Here is a 13,815-nt window from a genome sequence, read left to right as displayed (position 1 = left end):
GGGTCTCACTGTTGATTATTTCACTCGATTTTCATTTCTGATTTTGAAAAGTGACCTTTTTAGTTTCTTATTTACTCTTATGTATAAAGTTTAGAATTTTTTGCTGATCGAAAAAGCTAACATCCAGATCTATGTTGGCTGCTTCAAAGTAATTAACTTTTTACAAAATAATTGATATTTGACTAATTTCACTTCGCAACCTGACATGTCTCACTTGAACCTTCAATTTTGTACCACAGGACCGTTCCTAGCAATTTTGTACATTTTGCACACCGTATAATCTTGTTTGCACGCGGCATAACTTTGTTTGCACAACATGTAATTTTAAAACAAATTTTTGTGAACCCTACACACGTTTAAAACGAGATACAAGAAGTAATGTGGACCGTACAATTTTTTTGGACCAAATCTTGACCGTTAACTGTTCAGGGACGGTCCTTCTGATGATCGTCCCTATCCCGTCTCCTTCAATTTTTCATAGAAGTATCATCTATTGACACGTAGGAAGCTGTACTTTCTTTTTGGACACTTTAGCCGAAAATTGACAAAAGTCTAAAATTCTCGGCATCCACTACGCTATCATGTAACTAATACGCTCCTGCATTCAAGCTAACTTCTTGTCAACTACAAAAAACTGAGATCATTCCAGAAGAGAACCAAAAAATGCGAGTGGCTGCATACAGTTTTGCACATCTTGATTTACAATATGGACGATTTTGGGTGGTTTGAGATGTGTTGGTATTTTTATGGTGAAAATTGTCCAAAATAAAAGTTGAGGATGAAAAGTGAAAATCGATGGAAATACACGGTACAAAATGAAATTCGTCCACATATCTATCAGAAGTTCTTTCTCAGACTTAACCTTTCAGCCCAAAGCTGCCCAGTCCATTAATTTAAGGGGAAAAAAAAAGACCGAGAAAATAAATCACGAATTCTGCTCCAACAAAATTATGCCATGATCGCAAAAAACTTGAAGCAAGCAAATCGCGAATATTCTCAACAGGTCCATGACAGATTTTGAAAATGATCTTATGCCACCCTTAGGTCTTAATGGTACTTTTAACTACATTTTGAGCTGGAGGTTCACTCGCAAGGTTTTCTATGCATGGCTCTTGTCAGATGACACACAGAGAAGAGTCGGATGCCAACCTTAGTATCCTTATCATCATGCAAGCAGGCAATTTCTTAGGCATCATTTCTGATTTTTCCGCAATCTTCAGCTTTCTTTGAACAAAACACTTGATGGTATCAGGCATGGCATAAAATATATGACAAAGCATCCCAATAAGAGCACGAATACTACTTGTCTAATGGGATAATATAACATATGGCCTCAAACAGTATACACAAAGGTCTGAAATAATACAACAGCTTGTATAGCACCATGTGCAACCTGCCATAACTGCAAAATCTCAAGTGTTTCATTTTCGTATAGATGCAAAAGTAAAAAATTACGTACCAAGAGCTACCACCGCTGAATGAACCCAATTAAAGAACTAGATGACCATAATGACATGTAGAATACCTGCAGTTGAATGAACAGCAGATTTTAATGAGAAAAGGAACGCTCAGTTCCTCTGTCCATGGTGCCGCTGTAAAATCCTAACCACGTACTACCACCAAAAATGTTAAGAATGCTCATCAGCTCCAGTAGCAGAAGCAGATTGAATATGCTGCTTGTACAGACACAGCAAAAAGCAGCTGCAGGGTTTGATCTCCAACATGTAGGCTAGGATAAGATTCAATTTGTAAAACGAACTCATCCCCAACGGCTGCGTAATCAATGATACCTATTGTCCACTGCTCTTGAGCAGTAAAACTGAGTTTCATGAAGCACACCAGAGACAAGTTGGAAAAGCCAGGCCAGACCTGCAAAATTGAGCTAAGATCTGATATGTTCCAAAATCCAAATCGGCAGATATGATGACAAGCGAACCAATAGAACTGGTGAGGGAACAATGCCTGATTAAGGTAAGTTACTTCATCAATATCTGTGCAGTGAACATTACCAAGATATTCAAAAAGAGATTTCCTCCTGTACAACCACGAGGAAGATAATCAGACAAGGAAGGAAATCTTTGAAGCATGCCTGATAAATTGTTCAAATTTTGAAGGTAGCAGAATTTAAATTTACACTGGGAAAAAAAGAGGCATAAAAAATCTCAGGCTCCAACCGAAAACAAATACAAGCTCTTCATATGCTAGATACTTAACAGATACCTTTATTTCATTGCAACTTAACCTTTTATGAACAAGAAAGATTCGTCATATTTCATGAATTTAATCCCCCTTCTATTGTTCAGCTGTTATAACAGGCAAAAGCATGCAAAAGGATATATTACAGTCCATTAGTTTCTGTCTGCTCCTAAAGAATCTTCAGTACAATTTTAGGAACTAACTATTTTTCTATGGGTGCAATGCATAAGCATGCAAAAGGAACTAATTTAACCAGTGTATCAGTTTCAAACTTGAATTCATTGACTTTATTTATATTGATATGGTAAGTTATATTTCAACAAAACCAATCATTCTTATTCTAATAATAGGACTGTCAAATTGTGCATTAGCACAAAAAAAAGTCAGCAGGTTTGCTAGACATTTTGCTTGAGCAGGAAAATTGGCAGGTTGCTAGACATGGCCACTAAGCTGGGCTAATTTGGTGGTGATTATACACACCATTGGATTCAGGAGGGACTTAGGTAGACGAGAATTTGACCAAGTTCAGGCTTTCACGAGCCTGACAGGATGAGTACCTGCCAAGCCACCATCCCTAATACTCTTCACCAAATGGAATGAATGGCAGAAAACAACATTCATTAAACTGCACCGCCAATAAGTTTCAGATCTAAGTAGATCAGACTTGAACAATTGATGTCAGCACAATTCACCCATCTATGTTTAGCTACTTCTGAATGCAAATCCAGACCCTTGGCATTTCGATGATTGCTACAGTGGATTATAACATAAACATACACAAACTAATCCCAAGTGTGTCCTCACATAGATCAGAAGCCTAGTGATGCTCCACCTAAGCCACGAAAACTTAAATCCGAATGAAACTTCCCAAATGACCTCTCCTGATAAGTGGACAGTATAAACCACTAACAAAGAAAAATTGCTTCAAAAAAGTTTTCCATCCCACACATAGTTATTACAATTAAGTTTATTTTTGAGAAGCTAAAAAGGTCAATGTGCACCACCTTGCGTATTCACACACAACTCAAATGGTTCAATGACATTTCCTTATTGAGTGGTAGAACACAGAGAAAGATGAACAAAAACTCAGGTAATTACACATTCCAGTGAAGCCAGGTGATATATATACAACCGTAAAGCTGGTGTTGCTAAAAAGGACATTCACAACCCCAGAAGGATTACCTCCTTGAGCTTGAAGATAACTGGCAAAGTTTGAATCTGTATAATGAAATCTCTGTAGCTTCCTGGAAACATCAGCAAAGACAAACTGAGATAATAGCTCCAAAAGAAAAAGAAAAAGAAAAGGGGAAGATTGCAATTAACAGTGACAAGACAGTCTACCATAAAATTTTAAAAAGATGGTTGATGGAATCAATAATCCCCTTTAACCAAATGGAGCATATGTTTCCTGATCAATGTCTCCCAGGGACTATTCTGAAGGTGAAAGTCCGACTGCCCGAGTATGAAAATACCAGCCATTCCACAATTAAGCTACAATTTTTATTCATGATACTATTCAAGCAGCTATAACAGATGCAAGCTAATAGACACTCAAAATATCAACAGAAATTACCTGAGTTTACTGATTCATTATCTAACTGCAGTCCGCCTGGTATTAACAATAATAGCTGCCACGGAAAACATCATTAGCACTGAAGAGTACAGAAGGATAATTAAGCATAGTAATGGTAATTAAAGCTAAACAAATATAAAAATGGGGAAAAAAATATAACACCCTCAATGAACAACAGAAATGTAAGGAAAATAGAAGCTTAACCTAAAAAGACCAAAGAATTATTTCGTGAGGATTATTTCTTATGGCCACATTTAAAATTTGCCTGCATCATTGAGCAAGACAGCCACGGGCTGTCTAGGTACCAAAGCCAAATACAAATTGTTAGGAGAATATTAGTATTCTTATAGATAATAAATTAGTAAGGGTATTCTTGTAAATAGTCGGTTAGGTTTGTACTCCTATAAATACTAGTTGGTCACTCATAATATGTGACTAGATGTTTTCCTCCCAAGATACCTGTTAACATGGTATCAGAGCAAAAGTCCTAGGGTTAGGGTTAAATATCTAGCAAAAGTCTTGACGCGATACTGTTCATCGCGCACTGTTCATCATCGCGCGTACTGTTCACGGGCACTGTTCACGGCGCACTGTTCATCGCGAATTTTGATTGCTGTTTTGTTTGAAGTGCTATTCGCTATGGTTGAAAGTTTTGCTAATGGGGTTACCACTGATCAAGTTGAATCAAGTTCTTCAGCACATGGGTCCCAGAAAACTGTTACTATATCCGAGGAAGATTATGTTAAATTCTTACAGTACCAAGCTACAAATCACGCATCTCTTCCCTCTGCTTCTTTAGCACAAAAAGGTAATGACTCATGGATTATTGACTCCGGGGCTACTGATCATATGTCAGGTACCTCTAAAATTTTTTCTAATTTTCAAGAGTCTACTCCCTTTCCTCATGTTACTTTAGCTGATGGATCTACCACTAAAGTTAAAGGACTAGGCACTGTAGAAATTAATCCATCACTTCCGCTGTCTTCTGTTCTTTACGTACCCAATTTGCCATTTAATCTAATGTCTGTTAGTAAGCTCACTAAATTTCTACAGTGTACAGTTACTTTTTCTCCTGATTCTGTTGTCATTCAGGATTTGAAGACAAAGAGGACGATTGGTGGAGGGCATGAGCATAATGGTCTTTATTTTCTCAACTTCAATGGTCCGATAGCATGTCCTGCTACTGTTTCTCCTCTTGAAATTCACTGTCGTTTAGGTCATCCGTCTTTACAAAATTTGAAAAAGTTGGTTCCTACTTTGAATCAATTATCTTCGTTAGAATGTGAGTCTTGTCAGTTAGGAAAGCATCATCGTGTTTCTTTTGCTCCTAGAGTCAATAAACGGGTTTCTGAACCCTTTTTGTTAGTTCATTCTGATGTTTGGGGTCCTAGTCGAGTCACTTCAAAGTTAGGTTTTAAATATTTTGTAGTCTTTGTTGATGATTTTTCCAGAGTTACATGGCTTTATTTAATGAAAGATCGTTCAGAATTATATTCCATTTTTTGTGCATTTGTTACAGAAATAAAGAATCAATTTGGTGTGCCTGTACGTATACTTCGCAGTGATAATGCGAAAGAATATTTTTCCACTCCTTTTAATACCTTTATGACTAAGTCTGGTATTATTCATCAGTCCTCTTGTCCTCACACTCCACAACAGAATGGAGTTGCTGAAAGAAAAATTGGGCATTTAATCGAAATTGCTCGAACACTGTTGTTGCACATGAATGTGCCCAAACAATTTTGGAGTGATGCAGTTCTAACTGCATGTTATTTAATTAATCGCATGCCATCTAATATTCTTGGAGGTCAATTACCTTACTCCATTCTTTTTCCTCATGAACCTGTGTTTAAATTGCCTCCTCGTATTTTTGGATGTGTGTGCTTTGTTCATCAGCTTGCTCCAGGGATGGATAAATTAGATTCTCGTGCTATTAAGTGTATTTTCTTAGGATATGCACGAGCGCAAAAAGGGTATAGATGTTACAGTCCAGTTTTAAATCGATTTTTTACTTGTGCTGATGTTACTTTCTTTGAATCCACTCCGTATTTTATCAAGCAAAGTATGTCTTGTGAATTAGACCAGTGTCCCTCTTTTTCCTCTCCTGTTTTACCAATCCCTTCCCCTTTATTACCTGAGTTGTCTAGTCCACCAGATTCCATAGCTCGATTATCTCGTCCTCATCTTCAAGTTTACTCTCGTCGTTCCATGGTTGAGAAAGTTCCTGATATGCCACGCACTTCACCAATTAACTCTCAATCTTCAAATCCAGGTATGACGCCCTCCTCTGAGTTAGATCTTCCTATTGCTTTACGCAAAGGTAAGAGACATTGTACTTCCCATCCTATTTCTAATTTTGTTTCTTATTCTCGTCTCTCTATGTCATATTCTTCTTTTGTTGCTTCTCTTGATTCTATCTCCATTCCTAAGTCTATTACCTATGCTCTTAATCATCCTGGTTGGAGATTAGCTATGCAAGAAGAGATGTCTGCTTTGGAACAAAATGGTACTTGGGATCTTGTCCCTCGTCCTTCAGGTAAGCCTGTTGTTGGTTGTAAATGGGTGTACACTATAAAAGTGCAGCCTAATGGTTCTATTGATAGATTGAAGGCTCGGCTGGTAGCTAGAGGATTTACTCAGGTGTATGGAATAGACTACTTAGAAACATTTTCTCCTGTTGCAAAGATTACCTCTGTCCGTCTTCTTATCTCTTTGGCAGCAACTTATAATTGGCCATTGCATCAGTTGGATGTGAAAAATGCATTTCTGCATGGAGATTTGGAAGAAGAGGTATATATGGAACAACCTCCTGGATTTGTTGTTCAGGGGGAGAATCCGCGGTTGGTTTGTCGTTTGAAAAAATCCTTATATGGATTGAAACAGTCTCCGAGGGCTTGGTTTGGCCGGTTTAGTAGTGTTGTCATGGAGTTCGGTCTGACAAGATGTGGAGTAGATCACTCTGTATTTTATCGGCATTCTAATGCTGGTAAAATTTTATTAGTTGTTTATGTGGATGACATTGTGATTACAGGTGATGATGTTGTGGGGATCCAGAAACTTAAATCCAATCTGCAGGCAAACTTTCAGACAAAGGATTTAGGTCATCTACAGTATTTTCTGGGTATTGAGGTAGCTCGGTCTAAATATGGGGTTTATTTATGTCAAAGAAAATATGTACTCGATATGTTGAGTGAAGTTGGGATGTTAGGTTGCCGACCTGTGGATACTCCTATGGATCCTAATGTGAAATTAGCAGGAGATCTAGGTGCATTACTTGATGATCCTAAGCAATATCGAAGACTTGTGGGTAAATTAAATTATCTCACTGTAACGAGACCTGACATTTCGTTTGCAGTGAGTGTTGTGAGTCAATTTCTTGATACCCCTCGTACTAGTCATTGGGATGCTGTTATACGGATTCTCAGGTATCTTAAGAGTGCTCCTGGAAAAGGGTTGTTGTATCAAAATCATGGACACACTGATATTGAAGGATATAGTGATGCAGATTGGGCTGGTTCTGCCTCAGATCGAAGATCGACTACAGGATATTGTGTGTTTGTTGGTGGTAATTTAGTGTCGTGGAAGAGTAAGAAGCAAACAGTTGTATCCAGATCAAGTGCAGAATCTGAATACCGCGCTATGGCTCACACTGTGTGTGAGTTGGTTTGGGTGAAGAGCATGTTACTGGAACTTGGGTTTGAGCATAAACAGCCTATGAATTTAGTGTGTGATAATCAGGCGGCTGTTCATATTGCGTCTAATCCAGTGTTTCATGAAAGGACAAAACATATTGAAGTTGATTGTCATTTCATTCGAGAGAAATTGCTAGACGGGGTCATCAAGACATCTCATGTACCGTCTGTAGATCAATTGGCTGATGTATTTACCAAGAGTTTAGGGGGCTCTAGGGTGAAATACATTTGTAACAAGTTGGGTGCTTATGATATATATGCTCCAACTTGAGGGGGAGTGTTAGGAGAATATTAGTATTCTTATAGATAATAAATTAGTAAGGGTATTCTTGTAAATAGTCGGTTAGGTTTGTACTCCTATAAATACTAGTTGGTCACTCATAATATGTGACTAGATGTTTTCCTCCCAAGATACCTGTTAACACAAATAATCTCAAGAACAAATTACAACATTAATGTCCCACTAGTGGGCAATGACCGTGCAACACAGCCACCAAAAACTACATAAGTTCTAGCTATGAAGCCAAATTTGGCAAATTTTTAATAACCAGGACAGCCAGAGTTAATGACATTCTAAGAGCGAGCATGAACTAAGAGGAAATCAATAATAAATAACCAGAGCAACTCCAACAAAAGGGGTATCCAATCATATGCCATAGCCACCAGCTAATCTATACACAGCTTTTAAACAGCTAAAGAGGTAAAAAAAAAAAAAAGCAAATCTGCAGAAAATCAACAACAAACAACTCAAGTGGCCTAATCATATGAAAGATCTTGTAATTAAGTTCTCAACTACATCCCACAATTGTGTCATCCATTCACCAGTGTTTACAACGTAGGTCCGGACAAATGTAATGGGTACACAAGCAAACAAGAAAATCACAAAAAGGATAGCTTCACTTTTAACCCACAATCACATGGTGACTAGCATGATTACCAACAATGTTATTGCTGTCTTGTTAATTCTCGATGAGTAAAAGATAATGAAGTCTGGTAGATCTGAAAACAAATAGTATATGTAATCTGGTTAACCATCAGTTCTTTACAACTTCATCATTGTCTGAGATTCCACTTTGTTCTGAATCAGTGCATTTGAACTGATATAATCCATTAAGTATTCATTAATCAATTAAAATCCTTAGGAAGCATAAGGACATAACTGGCACCAAAACACCTGATCAATGAAAACTGTATCTCATTTTTTCTTCACTAATTGCCGTGCAACTGCTTCTTCATTTCTTTGCTTTAATATCATCCACGATCCCATACAAATTTCACTTATTCTCAGATGAAAATGAGTTAACTACAGGTTTCAGCTCTAGCATGGCTTAGCAACTCAGACACCCAAAGAAAAACTGCAAAATCAATTGTCTTTGAAGAGTGTGCATATTTGGATCCATGAACAAATATATCTAGCTATTTTAAATAAGTTCAAAAACTATATATGTTATACAAGTTAATCGACTCACAGATGCATGAAAAGAAACTGGGTATTACATCCCAACTATGCTATTGACAAACTCTGAATCCTTAATCAGTAAAATAAATGTAAAACATATATTTAAGTTGCTGGAAATACTTTTCCTTCCTTCAAGGAGGTTGTTCGATTGGAGTTTATGGGGAGAATAAGGAGGATGTGGATAGTTTGAAAACTAATTTAGAAATTGTTTTGTGGAATAACATTGAGTTACAAGAGGAATTCCACCAAAGGAGCTTTAACAAAAAGATAGGAGGGGAATAGGAGATATTTCTTCTTCTAAGATAGCTAAATATGAAGGGAAGTAAGGGAAGGAAAAAGAAGCAAGCTGGATGGTTCGGTTAGCAAAAGCCATTAAAGATTAAGTATTATTTCTGGAATTGTAACTTTCTCGTCCACTTTGTCATTCTGCCCATTTTTTACTAGTTTATAATCGAAGCTCCATCTGCAATGGTGAAAATTATTCAAAACTCTCCAATTTATGTAAATGAAGTATGTGACTTCAAACACATGACAAGAAAAACTACAAAAAATGCATTCTTTACTAAATCGATTACTAAACCAATAATGATATTCCGCATCAGAGACATTTTGCACCAGTAACTTTAAGTTGGCAACCAATTTTCTAAATTTCACTGAGTGTCATTATACCCATTAAAAGACATTATTTGCACTTGCATGAATTTCTTTTTTCACTTGAAAGAAATTTCTTCTGGTTTGGTTCAGTTTTCACTAGTGTCCATGGAAACAACTGTTTCCAATAAGTCATGCCAAAAACAAACTCCAACAATTTAAAACTGCAGTGTTATGTTGATTAACAAATTTAGTATAGTGCTACCTCTTTGAAACACTAAATATTGAATTCAAACTTTGTAAATACGGAATTCAAACAGAATTCCACACCAAAAAATAAAATTCATTGTACAAGAACATGTTACCAATGGCATTTCGACCTTGTTCAGAAAAACAAAAAAACTAGGACCTGTGATTAATTTATCAATTTTGAAGAAGAAATAACAGAAAATCAGTTTATAGTAACTTTCAACTTCAAATTCAGAAGTCCCAATCAAAGATATTATATGGAGTCCAAAAGAAACCAATACTAATTTATACTCAGTCAAGATTTACCCAAAAACTTGTCAAATTTTATGAGAAAATCAAGCACATTCACTAAAATGAAAGAATACGGTAGAGGAGGTATCTTAAATATCAGAAATATCAGGAGAGGTGACAAAGCACAAACCTTCAAGTTGAGATCATCAACTTGCAGGAGATATCCACCATCAATGAATGAACGTAATGCATGAAACTGCCATGGTGGAGCTATATTTCCAAGGATCAGAAAATTCTTTGCAGCCCTGAGTACCAATTGCTCTATACTAAAGGTATTCTCAACTCATTCTCAATAACCACTTCTGATAAAGTTCAAATGCTTTGTCTAGCTCCCTCATCTTGCAATACTTTTTCATGAGTATCAGAAATGGAACATGATCAACCTGTAAATTCAAAGTCTGTAACTTTTCCAAGAGATCGTCTGCCTTCTCTGTATAACCTTGTATACAGTAATACTTAAGTAGCTCAGTATATGTTATTATGTCTGGGTAATAACCTCCTCTTACAATTTCATCATATATCTGCAGCACTGAATGAAAGTTACCAAGATTGCAAGAGGCACCCAACAAGAGATTGTATGTAACCAAATCTGGAAAAGAACCATTTAGAACCATCTCCTTCTTCAAAGAATGTGCCTCAACAACATTTCCACTTTTTATCTGTGAATGGATCAAAGCATTATAAGTAAATGTATTTGGCATTACTCCAAAGGCAGCCATTTGTTCCCTGATGGACAATGCTTTTTGCATATTACCACACCTCCCATAACCATCAATTATCACATTCCAGATGAGTGGTTGAGGCACAACAGAGTCATCTAACATAGCATGAAGAAACAGATTAGCTTTCATTACATCGCCATGAAAACATAGCCCTTGTATAATCATCTTGTAAGTGATTTGATCAGGAGAAACACCCATCCTGGACATAACATTGTAGATATAACAAGCCTCAGTGGTCCGTCCTTCCTTACAAAGAGCGCCAATAAGAGTATTGTAAGAAAATATATCAGGATGAAAACCACGCTTAAACATTTCGCAGACATATTTATAAGCAGTGGATATATCTCCGATCAAACAGAATCCATGAATGGCAACATTATAGAAAACAGTATCAAGTGGGATACCCCCGCAAAAAATGCCATCCAAATAAGTGAGAGCCAGATTTATATCTCCATTCTTAAAGGAACCGTCCATTAGTATAGTTGAAGTTATCAAATTCGACGTGTCCTTAGGGTAAGTATCACCCAATATTTCTGTAAGAAGCTTTCTTGCATCCTCCAGCAGACCTTTCTTACAAAGAGCATGTACAATAATGTTACAAGTAACTCTATTCGGGCCAATACCACTGTTGGCCATTGTGGAAAACAAATTTAGAGCCCTTTCAATATCCTTTTGAAGACAATAACCCTTTATTAAAGTGTTGTAGGTCGCACAATTAGGAGGAGGACCCCTAAATAACATCTCTTTGACAAGCCACTCTGCCTTATCCAAGTTACCAGTTTTGCAGAAGCCGTTTATTAGATAATTATGGGTGATAATATCAGGAATAACACTTTTCTGTATCATCATATACCAGAGAGATAGAGCTACCCCCAACTTACCCTCCAAGCATAAAGCTCTAATGATAGTTATATCTCGCTTATAATTTACTTCAAAGTCACAGCATTCACTGCCTATAGCATCCCAGGATATGCTTTGCCTGCGGAACTTATGGAGCATCAGTTACAGAAACCATACACAGAGAAACTATAAGAACAAATTTACTTCAAAAAGGTATAGCATAATTCACTTCCATAAACTGAGATAGGGAACATGATACAATTTGTAATAAAAGCTACAATTTAGAATCATCTTTGAAAGAAAAACAAAAGCTATCAAGAGAGGAGACATCAACAACTAAAAAGGGCACCCACTACCACTTCAGAAACTACATCTCAAAGGTCACTTGTAAAGTATTTCAAGGGAGAGTTTGCCTAGAGAAGCAGATGACTACAACAGCTAAAGTAAACTGATCCAGACAGCATAAGAGAGAGACCAGGATCCCAACTATCTCTTACTAAGTACAACAGCAACAACACTCTATATCACCCAAAAAGAAACAGACGCATGGATGGCAATACATTGAACTTGATCAATCGTTAAAAGCCAGAAGCTAGAAATCAAAGAAACAGACATATCATATACTCTAATGCTTTTTCGATCTTCTATCCTGTTAGGAATGTAATTCAGTTTGACTGATTTTCCTAAGACTATTCAAAGAACATAAATGAAGATGTATGTGGGAAAGACACAAGAAGCCTGATACAGGCCGTTGGTAAGAACTATCAGTATCAGATAGACATTTAGGCAAATGATTAACAACCATTAACTGCTATTTTAAAAGCTAATTTAAAATATTAAACTTTTAGAAGAAATAAACAAAGTTCCCTTATGTAATTTCTTATGTTTGCAAGAACTCCTTTGTTTTCCCAGCGAAACATGTATACATATATATCTGCCACCACACGGAAAATTCCCTCTACAAACATTTTTTAATAGTAAAGCTACAATATATGGCACCAATAACACAGCTAAGATATCTGCTATACAATGCATTTACCTCCATATTACACGACAAAAAACACATTCCGAAAAAACAGCAAAATCAGCAAGCTGTACCCATTAAATACTTAAGAAACACTATAAACTAACTGAAACACTGAATTCAATATGACAACAAGTTTCTGACTTCAAAAACAAAAACCACTGACCTCATTGTTTTCAAGCGATCCAAACTATCCTTTAACATTGTATCTAAAACGTTAAAAACGGCACCGGAACATTGCCCTTCATCACCATCAGAAGGCTCCGACTGCCTTCTACCGTTTTCACTTAACTCACATTGATTCTGATTATAACTTGTTTTTACCTCATCAATCCCTCTATACCTATACCACATAATAAAATTGCTTATTCAACAAAACTTCATACACACACGCGAAAAAAAAAAAGCAAATATATGACAAAAATCCAAGTAAATTTGAAATTACCTTGTATCAATTAAGTCAATGCTGAAGTATTTGGAGCAGAAAAAATTAGCAAAAATATGAGAAATGCGGTCTTTTATGGAGTCTAGGGTTTGGAAGCTACTGTTTAATATTCTGAGAATATGCGATTCCTCTGCAGCTATCAACACCTGATTACGATTTAAAATCATACAAAAAATATTATAAAAAATTCCACACCAAATTTTCGTCTACAAAAACAAAATAAAATTGAAATTACTGCATTAAAATTTAAATTCCGGAAATGAGAACGAAGGACTTACGGATTGCATTGTGGGGGAAGATAATGAGCTAGGGATTGGAAGAGAGAAAAGACGTTAATTACGACGCCGTGGAGTTACCCTGGGCGTCGGAGGGGTCTGCAGAAGGCTGGTTAAGACCGGAGAAAAAAGTGGGCAGAGATGGTGGGAGAAACCAGGTGCATTTGACTGCAACCCCTTCAATTTTTTTTTCCTTTTTCCCTTTCTTTCCCATTTAAGCCCGTTTGGGCTGCGCAGCTTATAGAAAAGTATTTTCTAGTAGAGCTATTAATAAAAGGGTAAAAAATAAAAAAGTCCCCTATGATAAATCTAATACATAGAAAAATCTCTCGTGATTTCAAAATATACAACACGACACCCCGTACTTTGAACTAAATTGTAAAGGTAACTGAATCCGTTAAACTTAACAAAAATAGACAAAATAACCAAAATACCCTGATATAATTAAACAAAAGACA

General features: G+C 36.5%; 1 protein-coding gene across 8 annotated transcripts; it reads right to left on the bottom strand.

The window, feature by feature from the left end:
• Window positions 1-772: 772 nt before the first annotated feature.
• Window positions 773-13,571, bottom strand: LOC113743250 (uncharacterized). Of its 8 annotated transcripts, none has more exons than XM_072061270.1 (9): window positions 13,361-13,571; window positions 13,083-13,228; window positions 12,804-12,980; window positions 10,182-11,752; window positions 3,770-3,824; window positions 3,379-3,440; window positions 1,963-2,035; window positions 1,526-1,869; window positions 773-1,224 (listed from the first exon to the last, which is right to left on the bottom strand). In XM_072061270.1, the coding sequence occupies exons 1-4, from the start codon at window positions 13,367-13,369 to the stop codon at window positions 10,330-10,332; spliced, it is 1,755 nt and encodes a 584-aa protein (XP_071917371.1). In that variant the 5' UTR covers window positions 13,370-13,571; the 3' UTR covers window positions 773-1,224; window positions 1,526-1,869; window positions 1,963-2,035; window positions 3,379-3,440; window positions 3,770-3,824; window positions 10,182-10,329. The 8 variants fall into 8 exon arrangements, with proteins under 8 accessions (XP_071917371.1, XP_071917372.1, XP_071917373.1 ...); XM_072061271.1 differs by lacking the exon at window positions 773-1,224 and adding an exon at window positions 3,538-3,687 and having other exon boundaries at window positions 1,304-1,869; XM_072061272.1 differs by lacking the exon at window positions 773-1,224 and adding an exon at window positions 3,538-3,648 and having other exon boundaries at window positions 1,304-1,869.
• Between the last annotated feature and the right edge of the window lie 244 nt (window positions 13,572-13,815).

Source organism: Coffea arabica, chromosome 8e (genome assembly GCF_036785885.1).
Source record: "Coffea arabica cultivar ET-39 chromosome 8e, Coffea Arabica ET-39 HiFi, whole genome shotgun sequence".
Taxonomy (NCBI): Eukaryota; Viridiplantae; Streptophyta; class Magnoliopsida; order Gentianales; family Rubiaceae; genus Coffea; species Coffea arabica.
Note: the sequence above shows the minus strand (reverse complement) of the source record. Positions and strands in the feature narration are given on the sequence as shown.